We start from the raw sequence: 19,525 nt of genomic DNA, 5'->3' as shown, positions 1-19,525 counted from the left end.
TGCAGTTTCAACCAAACTGGGAAAAGACCATTAAGGTTCCAAAGCAGACCAGGAGCTCTGCATCCTACTCTAGATTTCCTCTGCATACGTGCGTTTAGAAATGCCAAAGGGATGGAAGAACTGAAAGCCCTTCAGAGTTCAGCTTTCTCAAGATAGTGATGCACAGCCCTACAAATGCCTGTTCTTTTTAGATGCACTGATGATGATAAGGATGTGACATTCTGAGAATGCTGGTTCCAATTCCAATTAGTTGCTCCATTCAAGCTACTATATCTTCCTTTTAGTCATTTTCCTCATCCAGCATGAGAGGATAATTTTCATGAAGTGTATTCAATGTGTGATAATGCAGCTGTCAAATGGAGAGCATATTAGGGGCACAGAGCTCAACCTTACATGATAAAGAGCATGCAACATAAAATAGATATTAATGAAGAACCTTTTCAAAACTTAAGATATCTACAGTAACAGAAGTATCTTGCTTAGCATAGCACATGCCTCCCTCTATACTTCTCCTTCTTTTTTCTCACTCTTTTTTAAAAAAATATATACCTTGTTTAAGGAATAAGCTGTCCAGGAAGTACCACCTCCCAAAATGTAAATCCTCTGTCCATCATGTGCAATTTCATGTCTGTATCTGAAATACACAATAAAATACGTTTATAATTAAGTGAAAAATGATCTACCTAAGATTTAGCCACGAGGCTTCTTACTGGATTATTATTTATAATAACAAATTATTAGAAATAACCTAAGTGTTTAATAATGTGAATTGGTTGAATAAATTAAAGAATATACATAAAATAGATTAGTATGCAACCAGTAAGAATGTTGGCATAGAGAATAATTAATATATTGAGAAGTTGTTTTTGTGTCATTAACTGAGGGAAAAAAGAGTTATATAAGAGCAGATGGGCTATAATTCCATTAAAAATTTATAGATAATTGCAGGCTCTCTCTGGAGCATGCCCATGCCTTCCTTTCTTCTCTTTCCTGGCACCTTAACATTGTACCGCTCTGATGAGACTTCTAATGGCTTTGTGTTAGTGTGCAATAAGGGAGGACTGGAAGGGCTAGGCAATGTTCATTGAATGCATCTTTACTTTTCTTTCCTAAATTCTAAGGGTCCCCATGAGACTTGCAACCAGGGGAGCAATGAGCAGCACCAGCTCGTCCCAGGCTAACCCTGAACCTGTCTCCAACGCTGCCTTTTCTCTGAATTTTCAGGGAGCTAACAGCAGACCCGCCATGGCCCACTTCTTTCCTCTACCATTTCTGGAGAGGCAAAGCAGATCACTGCCTAGCCTCTCTCCTGTTGCTTCTTGTGCCCCAAGCCCTGTGTCCCCAGTTTTAATAAATGTACTCTCAAAATAAGTAAATTATAGATACATAAATATGCAAGGAAAATTATTATAAGGTTACATCTAAAATATCAACGCTGGTTATCTCTGAGTTTAGATTTTGTTTTTTATTTTCTTCATTTTGCTTATTTGTATTTTCTATAATCTTTTTGGGATAACTTTGCATAAGGAGGGAAGCTATTATAGAGATTTAAAAAGTGATCTGCCTACATTTAATTAGAAACTCTAGACCAGCTGTGGGCAAACTACGGCCCGCAGGCCGGATCCGGCCCGTTCGGCTGTTCTATACGGCCCGCGGAGCCGAAAGAGCGGAGGGTTCTCTTGCTCTCCCCTCTGCTCCTTTACTTTGAATTTATATTAGTTCACACAAACACTCCATCCATGCTTTTGTTCCGGCCCTCTGGTCTAGTTTAAGAACCCATCGTGGCCCTCGAGTCAAAAAGTTTGCCCACCCCTGCTCTAGACCATGGGCTTTCAAACTAAAATACTTATTTAACAGATACAAAGATACCAGGAAAATTATGCTATAGAGAACTGTGAATATAATGTGAAATGCCTACCACTTTTATCCAAGCAGCCTAGCTACTAGCTGAAATAATTTATAATATGTCCATAAAATAATTCAAGAAGGCAACCATATTAAAATGCTTTGAAAACGTCATCTATTTCCTCCTTTCCATGAAGGAAATAAATGCTGATAAAATAAATTACATCAAAATTATTCCAGTAACAGTCCATTTCCCAAGTCCTCTCATGGTAAGTTATGCAAGTCAGCCCACTACTATACTAAAATAAAGATAAATTCTTTCTTAGCATCTGTATACCATTTTGCTTAAAGAAAACAAAGAGACCTTAGATTAGTTTAAACAAAATAATTAAAAAATTATTTACTATACCTTTGATTTTAAACTAGAGGGCAAAAGATCACTCTAAGTTTTCCAGTGAGTTTAACTCTAAGAAGCAGCAACCACTATTAGGAAAGAAAAGTGAAAGATCTAGGGTCTACTAGAAGGCAACCAGAGTGAATTATGTGCTGTCTGAGTGTTTAACAGAGAATTTGAAGAACCCCTCCTTCTCTCTCTCCCTTCTTCTCTCCCTCCATACCTCCCTTCCTCCTTCTCATCCATCCAATCAATTTTCATTGAGTACCACTATAGGTATGGCACTAAGCCCTATACTGGTAATATAGCTATGAGCAAATGAGCCAAAGAATCAAAATATGCAAATTAAGATGGGAAATTAAAAAATAACTAGAAAGTAATTGTTTTGCCTGTGATATGAAATTTAGTTACAATGCTACCATTGGTTTCTTCTTCAAAGTGTTACTATCTTCCTAATGCAGGAAAAGTGAAGTATAAGAGAAAATAACATGGAAAATAATTCTAGAGTTCAGAGGGAAATATCCCTCCCTTACCAGGAGACCCTTCTTTAATGATGAACTGGGATGTAACAACCAGTTAGCTATTTTAACCAGGCCTAAGGATTTTCTTCAAACCATATTACCAATATGTGGAAAAAAGTCAAATCTTAGGAAGAGCCGAAACTGGTTTGGCTCAGTGGATAGAGCGTCGGCCTGCGGACTGAAGGGTCCCGGGTTCGATTCCGGTCAAGGGCGTGTACCTTGGTTGCGGGCACATCCCTAGTGGGGGGTGTGCAGGAGGCAGCTGATCGATGTTTCTCTCTCATCGATGTTTCTAGCTCTCTATCCCTCTCCCTTCCTCTCTGTAAAAAATCAATAAAATATATTTTAAAAAAAAAATCTTAGGAAGAAAGAATAAATGTGCTTTAATCTTAGAACCTTACCTCTCTTCTGGTAGATCACAGGATAGGTTGTTAGGTTTCAGTTGTGTCCACTCTCTGGTATTAAGATCTAATTTGTGCAGGTCTGTACTGTAAATATAGCCAGTTGTCCCTCCAAAGACATAAAGGGAGCCATTGATGATAGCCATGGCCTGGAAAACAAGGAAAGGTGAAGACGACTGACTCGTTAGCACTTGATTAAATAATATAAACTTATTAAATACCCCCAAATCAGGTTTTATGAAATTCTCTTGTATTTTTTAAAAATATTTTTATTGATTTCAGAGAGAGGAAGGGAGAAGGAGAGAGAGATAGAAACATCAATGATGAGAGAGAGTCATGGATTGGCTGCCTCCTGCACGCCCCTTACTAGGGATTGAGCCCGAAACCTGGGCAGGTGCTCTGACCGGGAACCGAACTGTGACCTCCTGGTTCATAGTTTGATACTGAGTCACTGAGCGACACCAGCCGGGCCTCTTGTATTTTTTAACCTTCTAAAACACAAGACACTTAATGAACTAAAGATTTTAGAGAACGCAGAGATTATTTTTATTTTTATTTTGAGAGAGAGAGAGGAAGGGAGAAGATATGGGTAAAAGAGGGAGAAACATCGATGTGAGAGCAAGACATTGATCAGCTGCCTCCCACCGCGGAGCCCGAAACCCAGGCATCATGGGAATCGAACAGGCAACCTTTCAGTGCATGGGAGCCACACTAAGCCACACTAGCCAACTGAGCCACACTGGCCAGGGCACAGAGATTATTTTTAGAAGGTAAAGTTTACTCAACTGGAAAGCCAGTTCCACCTAGATAGGCAAGGGGGTCAGATGATGGTTAGGGCTTCTAGCCAACCAAAGAATTTATAGATCATGGACGTGAGCATTTTCATTGAAAACTGCTTCTCACCCAGCCAGCATGGCTCTGTGGTTGAGTGTCAACCTATGAACCAGGAGGTCACAGTTCAATTCCCAGTCAGAGCACATGCCTGGGTTGCAGGTTCAATCCCCAATGTGGGGCATGCAGGAGGCAGCTGATTCTCTCTCATCTTTGATGTTTCTATCTCTCTCTCCCTCTCCTTTCCTCTCTGAAATCAATTAAAAAAATATTTAAAAAAGAAGAAAACTGTTTCTCTTCCTAAGCAATTTGAAGAAAAATGCTCTCAAGCAGGAGCAGAAATGAAAATAAGCCACCAGAATTCCTTAGGTAAGATCTAGAGTTGACAGTCCCCAAAACTTGACGTTTTCCACCAGACTTTCTTCTTCAAAGTAAGTTTGGCTATTTTTATTGTCATTTCTTAAGAGTTTAAATGCCTCCTGTTGTGAAATATAGGGTTATCCAGTATGTGACTCTACACATAGCCAGAAGGTATTTATCAGTACTGATGCCAGCCAGTCAAGTAAGAAACAAAGATTACTTTAAGCTTAGCCATTATTCTCAAAGTGTCTCTGATGTATGGTGAGTTGCACCCTAACTTTTTGGACATAACTTTTCAAACCTAGGTTTGAAGCACTGGAACCTAACTGGAAACTAATCTCTACATAATATGTGCTTTAGCTCAGATCTTAACCAAGTGCAGGGATCACATACTCTGCTACTTAGGTGAAAAAGCTCTTCAAAGAATCCTATCACTCTAAAGATGACAAGACCTAGACCATATGGAGCCCAATCTGTTGTTGGGGGTGGGAGAGAAGGTGGGGTGGGGTCCTGACATTTAAGAAACTTCCATACAGGTCTACATCATAATCCTAAATTGGATTTGAAATAAAGAGGGGGGAAGGAGAGAAGGCAAGATACCAGATTTACAAATTACAATTTCACATCAGAACTGAAAAAAATATTAACTAGAGTAAATTTACTCTCCATTTAAACAACTGGTAGTACCCTGGCCATGTGGCTCAGTGGTTGGAGTGTTGGCCCGTGTACTGAAGGGTCTTAGGTTCCATTACTGGTCAAGAGTATGTACCTGGGTTGCAAGTTTAATCCCCAGCCCTAGTCCCTGGTCAGGGTGCGTGTGGGAGGCAACCAATCAATGTGTCTCTCACATAGATGTTTCTCTCTCTCTCCCCTTCCCTCCCTCCCTTCCACTTGCTCTAAAAATTAATGGGAAAAATATCTGCGGGGGAGGATTAACAAAAACAAACAAACAAAAATTGGTAGTAATATAAAGATTCTGACATTGTTTGTTCCCAGAACTAGAAAAATCCAAACAAATATATCCACCATGACCAGCCATAGATTGGTACCTGTCCATATATACGACTGGGTTTCTTCCCCCGACAGCTGAGTAAAGCCCATCTCTTATACTTCACATTACAGACATGGACATCATTTCCGTTGCTCTCACCAAACGGGATGCCTGTACCTCCAAACACTAACAGGTTGTTTCCATGCAGCACAACTGGGGAAGGAGAAGCACAAATTCCGTTTATGTACTGGGTACTTAAAATGTATTCCCACACAAACCCAGAATATCTGAGAAACTCAAAAATGTCTGCTTAAATGCTCTCAGAAGATAGCTCAACCCACTGACATCTAACTACTACAAAGTTCTGCAAAAAAGAGATCTAATTCATGCTATATGGAATATATCATATAACAATATTGAATGATATGAACTACAGTACACCACTACCGCTCAAGACAGTTCAAGTGTACAACGAAGCAGAGGAAAATGAAGTATCACGTATGTCCTAGCAAAGACCCAGTGGGATTCAGAATGAAGGGGTAAAAGAATCACTCTGTTTTTGCCAGGGGAATGATTGCTGCTGGTAACTCTGGTGTTCTTCTCTGTATTGCTTCTTTTCCTGCCAACACACACACACACACACACACACACACACACACACACACACACACAGTCACACATACCTTCTTTCCTTCTCTGATGGTAAATACTCCCAAAATAGTGCTACCATATTATTTCAATGGCATTTTACCAATATTTCAATAAATATAGTGTAAGAGTCAACAGCATGGGTTCTGGAGCCAGCAGAAAGCTAGGTTTAAATTCCTGTGTGACCCCAGGAAAGTTAATCTCTCTAAATTAAATCTTAGAGGTAGGAACTATTATCTTCTCCATTTTTATAGATAATGAAACAGAAATGGTAAGTGGTTTAAATCACTTGTTCAAGTTTTCCTAAAAAAGAACCTTGCCAAATTAGCATTCAATCCCAGGCAGTTGGCTCCAGGGCCTGCATTCTTAGCCACTACCCAGAGGGCCTTTCTAAAGCCTCAGCTTCCTCATTTGTACAATGGCAATATATCCAGTACCTGCAGTAGGGATGTTATGAAAATTAAATTGATACCATGTGTGAACTATCCATGAACAGGGTTTAATCATATTACAGTGTTACTATAAATTATTAACAAAGAACAAATGACATTGAACAGGACCTCTCAGACATTTCATGAAGTCAAAAGTTCAGAACTGCTTGCACTCACGTGACATAGATGCCAATTCCCGGGGCATGTACCCATCTGTGCCCATCTGGTGCCATACTCCTGTAGCAAAATGATATCGCCAAAGCTCCCTGAAGAGAGGATAGTCTTCATTATCTGGCCCTCCTGATTCATCATAATCTGGGTTATAACCTCCAAATACATATAGATTGGTATTATCTGCCACACAACGATGTCCACTTCGTGCAGGTGGAGGTCTGTGGCCTAGGAGAGAGGAGGACAGTTTTCCACAGATGGCCCAAAAAGCATAGACAAAATTTGGTAACAATCTTTTTAGTTTTAAAAGGGGATCAGGGAAGATTTATAACATGGATGTATTTTTCAATTGCTTGGGTTATTTTATACATTCCCACACACTAAAGATTTTAGGGAGCTGGTCTCCATTTCTATTTCATATGACTACTTTCAGATTTTGGTAACTGTAAAAAGATTTTTCCCAAGGGAGGCAAAATAGCATTATAAACTCAAGAAAATGGCTGATTGCTTGAAATTTTCAAGAAAAGGAAGAGAAGGGGTTTAATAATCCAAAAGCTTAAAGGATAAATTTTCTTATTTCCTTAGAGGAGAAAAAAGCACAGGCTAACTAAATTTAACTGAAAATATTAGAAAACTACATAAATATAATCACAAATGTGAATGAGTCATGTATAAATAAAAATACACACACATAAAACCTATTATTTTTCCATAATATATAATAAGTCACTTAAAAAGAAAACTCGTTTTTCAAAGAGTTACAGCAAAATGTAGAATTTAAATACTCCAGATATTCTGTCAGTTAACAAAAAATATCCTTATATTTATCTAAAGGAGCTCTTAGCTCCACACTAAGAAAAGCTATTTCTACAATTATATTTGAAAGCTTTCTGAAGTTTAAATTATTTCAACCAGTTCACTAAAAATGATTTTGGGATTATTTTAAAGAAAAAAAAATCCCAAAACTTGACATTATTTCTATTATCCTTATAATTTTTATACCAGTCTACATAAACCCTTATATAACTGTAGAACCAAATATGCTTAAATATGTATTGGATGGTAAGAAACTATTATAGTTGACTGTTACCCTAAAGACTTATCTACTTTCACATATTAGGAGTAAATACTAGTATGATGTTAATTAATATTTAGGACAATGCTGGATACCTAATAACATAAGCCTTATATATTTATCTTTAAAATTATAATTCCACTTCCTAGGATATGCTTTTGAACAAGAACTGAAAAAAAATTGTACAAATCTAGAGAAACCAGAAAACAAACAAACCACAAAGTGTTGAATCACTCAAGTCCAAACTATCCGTCCTGAGTCTTTAATGGTTCCTTCCTGCTCAAAGTCCTCAACCAGCAATTTAGAGCCTTTCACGACCTAGTCTTGTCCTGAGCTCTGACACGCCTGCTTGTTTAAGTTTGTCTCTCTGCTTGGGAAACTGAGTCCTTCCCTTAGACCTTGACTTGGTCTGCCTACCCTTTAATGCCTAGTTGTGGAAATACCTCCAAGTCCAGCCCATACTGCTCTTACTCGTCAAAAAACAAACAAGCCCTAGGGCCCTTATAGTTCAGTACCTTAGTACTCAAATATTAGGGTTTACAGGTACAATTAATAAGATTATTATACCATAATTATGTAAATACATGACTATATATAATATTAGGCAAACTATAATCAGAAAATTTACTCATGAGCTGTGATTTACTTCAAGTAAAGAACTCAATTTCTCATTTTAGGAATCCTGAAACACAGAAAGTGTGGTGTGAAAGAAAGAGCAAGGGCTCCTACAAATGTCTAGATTTGAACCCAGGTTCTTTCTGTTACCTTGAGCAAGTCACTGGCCCTCACTGACTCTCAGTTTCCTCATCACAGATGTATTATACCGGACTCTTTCATTCACAATTATGTCTCTGAGATTCATCCATGTTGCTGGGGGTAAAGGTAACTGTTAATTTCCATTGCCAAATAATATTTCCTGGTATAAATATATACCACAATTTATCCAGTCTATATTGTAAAAATGGACACTTGCGTTGTTTCAAATTAGTGGCTCTTAATGCTATAAACATTTTTTTCAAACATGTTTTCAGGTACACAGGGGCCCACATTTGTTGGTTATAAATCTAAAAATGAAATTTCTGAGTCAGATGTATGGAAATCTTTACCTTTACTAGATAAAGCCAAACTTTTGTTTACAAAATGCTTAGTATTGGTATTGCACTTTTAATTTAGCAATTCCTGTGGATTTGTAGACCTATCTCATTGTGATTTTAATGTGCATTTCTCTCATTACAAATGAGGTTGAGCACCTTTCCATGTTTAATGGCCAATTGAATTGTTCCTTCTGGGAAGTGCTTGCTTAACCCTTTTAAACATTCTTCTATTGAGATGTCTGTCTTTTTTTTTTTACTGATTTGTACAAATTTGTATGTATGCTTGAGATACATTCACTTTTCACCCTATGTATTTCCATATTATTTGAATTTTAATAAGCACATACTATATACTTAAAATTTCAAAACAAAAATTTAGAAGATCTTTAGCAGTTTTACTTTCTCCCTACCCACACTTTATTTAAATCATCTGAAATGTTACAGAATGTTAGATACATACATACACACACACACATATATTAATGCTAGAGGCCTGATGCACGAAATACGTGCAAGGGGCTCCGCCCTTGCAGCTGTGGCAGCTTGCCTTGGCCCTCAGCCCCAGCTTCGTCCGGAAGGTCGTCTGGAAGGATGTCCGGAAGGTCGTTTGGCTGCCCAGTCTAATTAGCATATTACACTTTTATTATTATAGATTATTATTCTATATATTTAGAAATCTTTTCTTTTTTTAAGTTTTTGTTGATTTCAGAGAGAGGGAGAAGGAGAGGGATAGAAACATCAATGATGAGAAAGAATCATTGACTGGCTGCCTCCTGCACTCCCCCTACTGGGGATCGAGCCCACAACCCAGTCATGTGCCCTGACCGGACTCCAACCATGACCTCCTGATTCATGGGTCTGACTCTCAACCACTGAGCCACACCAGCCAGGCTAGAACGCTTTTCTTAACTTTTATACTAGGCTTCACAGTTCCTTAATTTAGATGCAACTCTTAAGTTTTATTGTTTGTTCCTTTGCACACTACTGCTTCTTATATCCAAAACTTTCTCTTTCTTAGATTTTCCATTTTACCAGGAGTACCTCTTTAAGTAATTTTCTCAAAAAGAGTTTATGTCATAAGCTTTCAGAGTTCTTATTTATTTTGAGCCCCATTTATTTATTTATTTTTTTTAATATATTTTATTGATTTTTTACAGAGAGGAAGGGAGAGGGATAGAGAGCTAGAAACATCGATGAGAGAGAAACATCCATCAGCTGCCTCCTGCACACCCCCTACTGGGGATGTGCCCGCAACCAAGGTACGTGCCCTTGACCGGAATCGAACCTGGGACCCTTCAGTCCGCAGGCCGACGCTCTATCCACTGAGCCAAACCGGTTTCGGCATTGAGCCCCATTTAAACATTAGTGAGGTTGGGCACATTCTGCCTTCAAAATAATTTCCCCTCAGAACACTGAAGGCAATCGCTAACTGGTTGCTCAGTGGTTAGAGTGTCAGCCTGTGAACTTAAGGGTCACAGGTTCGATTCTGGTCAAGGGAACATACCTCATTTGCAGGCTCAATCTCCAACCCAGTCAGCGCACGTGCAGGTGGCAACCAATTGATGTATCTTTCTCACATTGATGTTTCTCTCTCTGTGTCTCTCCCCATCCCTTCCACTCTCTCTAAAAATCAATGGAAAAATATCCTGGAGTGAGGATTAACAACAACAGAAAAACGGAAGGCAAACTAGTTTTCAGAATAACACTGAAGGCAAACTAGTTTGCAGGTGAGAAATGCAACACCAGTCTGCTTCTTAGTCTTGAGTCTTTCTATATATCTGTATTTTATCTCTGGAATCATAAATAGTTCAGTAATGTATAGACAGATGCTTTTGTTTGTTGTTGTTGCCTTCCAGCTTGTTCCCTAGTGGGCCCTTCATACTTGAAAACTCAGAATCTTTATTCAACGTAGGAAAATACTCTTTATTTATTTTCTCCCTTCTTCTGTCCTTCCTTTTGCAATGCCATGAATGGATACTGGATCACACAGAATGGTCCTCAAAGTATACTTTTCCTTATGTACTTTCTTTTTTTGTCTTCTTGCTTTATGGTCTGAATATTTCCTTTGCTTTATTTTCATAAAGATTGGCCTTATGCCTATATATTATTTAAGGCTCCAACTGCATTTTTATTTCAGCAATCAAGTTTTCAATATAGAATTAATTCTTTAGTCATTCCTTTTTCTCCACGGCATTGGTTTTTTATTTATGGATCCAATTACTCTTGACTCTGAGGAAACCTCCTATGATCAGAACTTCCTAAAGTTCCAATCTGCTTCATCATTACCTCTGCTTTCAATACAGCCAGCTATTTTATTTGTTCATCTTAGTCACCCTCTTTCAAGTCTAGTTTCCCTCAAATATCTGGTCATCTATTCATATTAATAAATGAAGGACTACAATGATTGACAATTGTAAGAGATATACGTTTCCTTAACAGTTGTGATACTGTCTCCAAACCTCCATGAAGAGAGAGAAGGAGTAGGGGAAATAACTATTTTAGAGACAGTCCCTTAATCATTTGCCCTAATATTTCATCTTTCTCAAACCTTCTCCTTCCTTCTACATTTGCTGACTCTAGGCTTAGAGTTTCAGAAAAGGGGCCCTACTAAGAAATTCTCCTGACTTCCAGCATGCACCAGGAGCACTCATTGAGGTTGCATTTTATTCTGTTCTCGTTTCTCAATCATTATAATTCCAACTACTATCTATTACTCAGAAATTCCACCAATTTTCTGGTATAACAACAGATAGAACGATAGCAGCTAACATGAATTGGCTAAATGGAAAAACTCTCTTAAGTGTTCTTTGCTCATATTCTCTCTCTTGAGCCTCACAACAACTCTAGGAAGTAGGTACTATTATCATTATCCTAATTATTTTTGTTGTTAATCCTCACCCAAGGATATTTTTTAACCCACTGATTTTTAGAGAAAGTAGAAGGGGGGGGGGGAGAGAGAGAGAGAGAGAGAGAGAGAGAGAGAGAGAGAGAGAGAGAGAGAGAGAGATGTGAGAGTGACATATCAACTGGCTGTCTCCCACACTCACTCTGACAGGGGCTGGGGATCAAACCTGCAACCCAAGTACATGCCCTTGACTGGGAATTGAACCAGAGACCCTTCGGTGAGCAAGGCTGCTCACACTGGCCAGCACCATCCTAATTTACAGTTGAGGAAATTGAGCCCCCAAAAATAAGCAACTTGCCCAAAGTCACACAATAGGTAAATGGCAGAGACTGGATTCAGACCTAGGTAACCTGGCTTCAAAGCCTCCCTTTTCCATTTTTCAGTACAATTATGAATTCTTTTTCATATGTCAGTTTTGTCATTTTCAGTAATATCTGAAAAGTCTGAAAAGGTAAATGGGTATGTTGGGTCCATCAATGGAAACTCATTGTTTCCACTGTATCAGTATTATTTTCACACCACACAATTTTAATTGGTAGAAATGTATTTTAGAGATGATACAGGATTGAGTGAAGGAATCTAGTGATAGAAGACAAGCCGTATGCACTAGTGTTCAATCAGTATCAACACAGGTAATGTGGAGGATTCCCAAAATGAGAGACCTAAAAGTGGAAATTTCAAAAGCATAGATAAGGTATATTTAATCTAAGTAAACACTAAACAGCAGCATTTTCATATTCTCAGCAACTCCTTTATTTACTGTCACCACCACCAAAGAGAAGTTGAAACGTACTACATTTTTAGTTCCATTCTATTCCCTGTCAGTGGCCTTATAAATAATTCAATTCTACTCAAAGGCACTGTCCCTGCCCTTATAGAGCTTACAGTCTATGGCAGGCATAAACAAGTAAACATCTATAATTCAGTGTGATAAGTGCTATCATACAGGCGGGAACACAGGGTGCCATCAGAACAAAGAGATGGGCCTTCAAAGACAGTTTCCCAGGAAATAACTCTTAAACTGAGTGTTCAATATAAGAGTTAATCTCCCCAAACCACTATTATTGGTTTGGGGAGATTAAGCTAAATGTGTCATCTTTCACCTCAGTCTGCTCCTCCATCCATCTATATAACACCTTGTGACAAGCACAATGGTCCACACAGAAAGCTGGAAGCTTTCTTGACTTTTCCCTCCTCCTCTTCAATAAGTCAAGTCTCAACGAATTCCACTTCCTTAGATTTCAAATCAATTTCCTCCTCTCTATTCCTACTACAACTGCCTTACTTGTAGCTGCCATCATTTCTCACCTTGATAATTATAATCACCTTGTAACTGGAATTTCAATTAAATTTCTTCACTAATTGAAAAACAAACAGATCCTGAAAACTTGCATTGGTGGTACCCCACTTGATCTGGGCCCTCTCCAACTTCTCTCCACACTCTTTCCCACTAAGCTGAACTTCCTGCAGTTCTCTGAAAGACCATGCTGTTTTGCCTGATTGCCTTTACTCCAGCTGGTTGGTCCTGTGGTTTGAGATGTTCCAACACTCCCTTCCTAACACCCACTCAGCCTTTAAGTACATCTCTTCTGAAAAGTCATTCTAATGGCCACCCTCTCTCCATCCTCCCATGAGCTGGGCCAGGTACCTCTTCTGTATGCTCCCATATCATACTACTTCATCAGGACACTTATCACAAAGAATTGCACTCAATTTATTCTGTAACTGTTTCTTTCCCTGATTCTCTATTATCTAGATCATTGAGCTAGCACAGGGCCTGTTAGTTAGGAGGCAATCAAGAAATACTGAACGAATGAAAGAATGAACGAACGAACGAACGAACGAAGATAGTTAAGTCTGTGAAAGCTGATGCGATAACTAAAGGAGATAATGGAGAGGACAGAACGTTGAAGTAATACCCACCTTTAGTGGGTATGAAGAAAGAAGCCAGTGAAGGAAACAGAATGAACAATCAAAGAAGTAGGAAGAAAACATCTGGGATTGTACAGTAAAGTAACCCAAAAGAAGAGAAATCTAAGAAGGTGCAAGTGGGTCAACAGCATCAAACACTACGAACAGGTCAAAGAAGGTGTGAACTAAGACAAGGCCACTGATTTAGAGGTGGTCACTGGTGACCTTGATATTGCTAATACTGAGTTTACTCCTGCCTCACTCTTAGTACTGTCAGAGACCGTCTTCCTCAGCCATTGTTTGAGGCAATTTAGGGCTGACAAAATAATCAAAGGTATAAAACTTACCTGTGCTAATCTCCTTTTTTCCATGATTAAAAAATTGAAAAACAGAGAATACACAAAAGTAAATCCCACCATCCAGATATAACACTACTTCCTTTGTATTTTTTATGTTTATATTTGTACAAAATATGATATTACATTAAATTGTATATCCTAATTAAACAATTTCTTAATTACATTTTAAATTTAGTCAGCCTAAGTTAGCTTTGTCATTGTAAATCAATAAATTAACATTCTAATTTCTAACACAAAAAAAGAAAAAGATGTTACAGAATTAAATGTGTCTGCTTGGCCACGTGTGTGCACTATGTTCTTTTTGTCACATAACACTAAAATTACCTCTTAATTTGTATAAATAAAATAATTTATTGATGCTAAAGGGTAGCACACCATCCTAAGTATCTTACCTTGACCCATTTAAAATAGATTTTATTATTTTCAAGTTCTGGAATTTGGCTGTTAAAATAGGTAGGTACTAAAAACATCTATAGCAGCTGCAAAGTTTTTTTTTTTTTAGTTTTTAAAAATATAATCTCTTCAGTTAAAATCAGATACACTGATTTATAAATAATTTAATAAAGTCTAAATTACAACATTAAGCATGCTTATCTGACAATTTGTTAATCTAGAAATAGTGTGAACCAGAGTTTTCAATTCTCTTCTGAGATTTTCTTTTTTCACTATGAAGTATATTTTTTGTGGAAAAATATTAAAAATAGAAGGTATCTGGGGGAAAATGGGAGACATCTGTAATACTGTCAAAAATGAAAATTTTCAAAATTAAATAAAAATAGAAGGATTACAAGGTCAAAGAATGTGAACATTTTTAAGGCTTTTGATACATATTGGCAAGCTGAATTCAAAAAGGCTGTGTTAAATTTACACCTTCTTAATATGAGCTTCATTTTCCCATAACCTTGCCAACACTGGGTATTCTTATTTTTAGTCTTTGCAAATCTAACAGGTGAAAATGATATCTATTATTTGAATTATCATGCTTATAACAATAGTGAAATAAATATTTGTTCATATTTATTGAACTTCCTTTTTATCAACTGATATTCTTTTACCTATTCATGTTGTTTTACCTATTTTTCTAGTGGGCATGGGTATTTGTTTTTAAACAGTTGATTTATAGAATCTCTTTATATATTCATAATATTAACCATTTGTTACAAATACTTCCCCTTATATCTTTTTACTTTTTACCGTAAGAGGTTTTTAATATTTTAGTTACAAATTATTTCTTCCTTTGAATAATGTTTAGAAAACTCTTTCCCACACCCATATTTTATAAATTATTCAAAGTTCTTTTTAATATGGTTATAGTGGAATATTAGTGATATCAGTGAGATAAATTATTTCTATTATCTAATACACATTAAGTGATTCTAACTCGCTAAAACTTAATTACAATTCCAACAGTGGTCAATATGAAACATAGGCTTAAATTTGCTCTAGACTTATCTTATTTCAATTTGGCTGTTTAGACAATTTTTAAAAACCAGGGTTTTGAGTTTATAAAATTCATTCCAAGTTCCCTTCAACCCATATGAAGCACAGATCTCTTGCTAGTCACACCCACCTCTCAAAAACCTGTTAGGGATCCTTATGATGGGACAGGACTGAATGAAGCGCCTCCTAACAGGGTCCCATCGTATTTTCTTCTTACCTGTTACCACAATTATCAGCAATAAGTCAGACACATACAACACATGGCAAATAATACATAGTTACTGTAGTTATAAAGACAGAAAAACAGGAAACAAAACAATACTTGAATACAGAAAGAAGTGATGTAAAGTAGCATTTAACCCTGTTTTAGGAGTCAAAACAAAATTAAATTAATATATAAGCAGTGATGAAAGTTTTCAGCTCATCCCCAAAAGAATACTAACCATTATGTGCACCATTTTTTTCAGAATTCTGGGTCAAAAGAACATGCATTCAATAATCACCAATGCCATCTTGTGGCAAAAATTCACCACAAGCTTTACAAACAGATTAGAAACTAAGACATTTAAAAAAGTCAGTGAATGTAAAAAAAGTACTGATTAAAATTAATGTAGACTCCTGTTCTCTTCCAGGTTTGGTATCCTTTTACAAGTTATATGGTTAAGAGGATAAAATAAGGGGCACCATTCTTCAAATATGAAATAATCTCTTGGCACTTCCATTGGCCAGGGGTGAGGGGATTCATCTGCCTTCCCAGGGAGCAAATTAGCTCCATCTTAATCCAATTAAAACTTGTTTTCTTATAAAATAAAAGTGGGAAACATTATAGAACTATGAAATGGGTAATTTTGTTTCTACCCAAAATTTTGATAGCTCCCAAGGACAGCTCTTATTAGCAATAAAAATAATTAACATTTGTATAGAATTTAAAGTTTACAAAGAACTTTCACACATTACCTCATTTGATCCTCACAACAATCATGTACAGATTCAATGGCCATTTCATTGAGTACCTGCTATGCCTTGAGTCCTAGGTGAGGCTCTAGCGTAGGGAAAGAAAGCTATGACTCCTACCCTCAAGAGCTCATGGTCTTGTGAGGAAGGCAGATGTTTAAACAAATAATTTCATTACAGTGAAGTAACTGCCAGAACTGGAGCTATAGAAACTCTTGGAGGAAGATATCTTATTTTACAAATAAGGAAGCTAAAGGGAAATAAGTGGCAATGCCAAAGTCAGGATTCAAACCCAGGTCGTCTGACTCAAACACCTACCTTCTCTCCATTATACCACACTTAACCTGTCTCAAATTTCTTAGAAAGCACATAGTTTTTTGGTTTGGGCAATTGGAATATATTTAAATGACCATCAGCAAGGTCTGGTTTGTTTAGTGCAGTACTTGTACATTGAGATACACAAATTCTGTGTAATTAAAAAATGGCATTACCTGCACTTGTGTACTTATTGTGAAAAAGACAGGCTTGTGGGCAAGAAGAAATTTATTTTGCAAAAAGGGTTATCTTTTAATCCTCTAAGTCTTTTAAATCGGTAGTTCTCAAATGTTGATCTACAGAGCACTGATTGACTAAGGTGAAGATTCAACAGTCCAATACAAAATGAGAAAAATATGGATAAGGCAGTGAGTTTTTTTAAAAGCTAAAATGTTCCATTTAAAAACCTGTCCATTTTTCAGAGATTAGAAACATTTTGTTATTAAGCATTCTTTATGAGATGGAGGTTGTAGGAAATGGTAGTTGGTTTTGTTTTTTAATATACTTTCTTGGAAAAATAGAAAATTTGCAAGCCTTGTGTATCCCCAAAATACATAGATTTCTAAATTTACAGGTTTATGACATTCAAAAGCCTGTAAAACCACAGGTTTAAATCAATACAATATTTGTTGATTACTCATAAATCCAACATTGTAAACCACAGACTGTCAAAGGATACGTAAGATGTATAAGAAACTTCCCTTGACCTCAAGAAGCTTATATTCTAATTAGGGAGACAAGACAGACACATAAAACAATTATATAGCAATACAAGACAGAATATAACAAGTGATTAGCTTAAAACTTGACATTTTTATGTACCAAAAGCATTAAAATGTACATACCCTTTTACCCAGCTATTCCACTTCTAGGAATTTATTCCTAAAGAAACAGTCATAGATGCATGAAAAAATGTAGGGACAAAGATATATAATTTGTGATGGTAAAAAATTAGAAATACTTTCAATGTCCAATGATAGGGAGGTGGTTAAGTATGCCAAATAAACATACTTAAATATGTTCATATTCTATGTAACACTAAAAAGTATATACAAGAATATTTACTAACATACAAAAACATTCACAATATACTGCAAATGAAAAATGCAAAGTTCAAAATAGTACTAGATTATGACACCATATTAATAATGAAAAAATTATTTGTATATATTCATAAAAAATACAGGAAGGATATACACCAAATTTCAATTGTGGTTATCTTTGGATGGTTATTATGAGTGCTTTTTGTTTTTTTCTCCTTAGTGCTGGTCTTTATTTTTCAAGTTTTCTCATTGAGTAGGCATTACTTTTGGACTGGAAGAAAAACAATACCATATTACTTTAATTTTGTTTTAAAGCTATAGTTTTAAAAAAGACTATAAAGAAATATACTGAAGTGTTAACAGTGGTTGTGACTGGGGTTGAGGATTATCACTTCTTTTATATTATCCAAAAAGTCTATGACATATTATTTTATACTGGAAGAATATTTTTTAAAATTTAGAATAACAGTGAGGGAATAACAATGAAAATTATTGAACCAAAGCTATAGTAAAAATCCTTTTATGATGTTTTATCAGAGCTCTGTCAAACATTTTTGGCCTGTTTCTCCCTTAGCAACCAATGTAAGTCTCTACAGGCATAGGCTAATGTTGACTCTATGGAGGTTATTCAAACAAGGTAGACACTGACTTCGGAACCCATGTTTTCTTCCTTCTCCCAAAGAACAGAAAACAAGAAAAACCAGCAACATCACAAATATACGCCTTTCCAATTTCATGTAAATATATTCCTGGTCTGAAGTTTTGATTACTGAAGTTTTCATTGTTATGTATTTAAACTGCCAATCTTCACTTATGATTGCATCTACTCTTCAAAACAAAAACCATAATTTATTCAATCATTTTATAAATATTTCATTTTTTGCTAGATTTAAAATTTTTTTATTAGATTTCACTAAAAATATGATATAATCGTTGATTAAATCAAGATGGTAGGCTAAGAACACTGCAAGCAAACTTCCTTTCCCCATTATCCCCACAAATAACAAAAATGCCGTTTTTAAAAAAGTCAATCATCAAAATCACCTTAGCGAGCTAAAACTATGAGGAATCACTGAAAGATGAAAAGCTGATAGAATCAGTTTAAAGGAGGAAACCACAATCTTATATGCCCAGAGTAGAGAGCTATTGCAAGTGGTTGGAGTCCTCAGTATAAACTAAGCCCAGAGGTGGAAGACAGCAGGAAGAACGGAAACAATTTACAGAATTTATAGCATAACTGGCTGGAGGGTAGCACAGAAGTCACAAAGCAGGTCAACCTCTCCCACCTGTTTTACCTCTTTGGGTCAAGCATTATAGAATAGAGGTATAAAGGTGTCACCCTGCCAGGAAAAACAGTGAGTATAAACACTTGGATGAGAGAGACAGGACAGAGCCCTGGGTGGACATTAAGCCTGAGGCAGAAGTGGGGACACTCACATTAAAGAAGACTGGTAATTGGTACACTCCATCTCACTGCCTATTTCATCACTACCCACAATCAATGGAGACCTGCTGCAATACACACTATCATATTCACAGAAGGCTAACCAGGATGCTCAAACAAAGATGAATGAGCACAAAACCAAGACTCGAACACGAAAAAGAGGCATTCGTGTCACAAATAGAACTCACACTTAAAGAGTCAACATATTAAATAGAATAAGACCTGAAAAAAAAAACACACCAAGATGGCAGCATAGGTAAACACCTAAACTGCTGCCTTGCACAACAATATCAAAACTACAACTAAAAGACAAAACGGACACCATCCAGAACCACAGGAAAGCTGGCTGAGTGGAAATTCTACAACTAGAAGAAAGAGGAAAGCACATTGAG

At 36.7% G+C, this 19,525-nt stretch overlaps 1 protein-coding gene across 2 annotated transcripts in view; it reads right to left on the bottom strand.

Moving 5' to 3' along the window:
- The window catches only part of KLHDC10 (kelch domain containing 10), a 56,402-nt gene that overhangs the window by 4,652 nt on the left and 32,225 nt on the right, over positions 1-19,525 (bottom strand). The window contains exons 2-6 of one of the 2 annotated variants that reach the window (XM_080666073.1): positions 15,508-15,594; positions 6,600-6,821; positions 5,402-5,556; positions 3,162-3,310; positions 550-634 (exon numbers count right to left, since the gene is read on the bottom strand). In XM_080666073.1, the coding sequence (XP_080522199.1) occupies positions 550-634; positions 3,162-3,310; positions 5,402-5,556; positions 6,600-6,821; positions 15,508-15,594 (698 nt within the window). The remainder of the gene's footprint in view (positions 1-549; positions 635-3,161; positions 3,311-5,401; positions 5,557-6,599; positions 6,822-15,507; positions 15,595-19,525) is intronic. The other variant, XM_080666074.1, reaches the window with a different exon arrangement.

The sequence above is a fragment of the Plecotus auritus genome (assembly GCF_963455305.1).
Source record: "Plecotus auritus genome assembly, chromosome: 4".
NCBI lineage: Eukaryota > Metazoa > Chordata > Mammalia > Chiroptera > Vespertilionidae > Plecotus > Plecotus auritus.
This window is presented reverse-complemented; position numbering and strand designations above follow the sequence as displayed.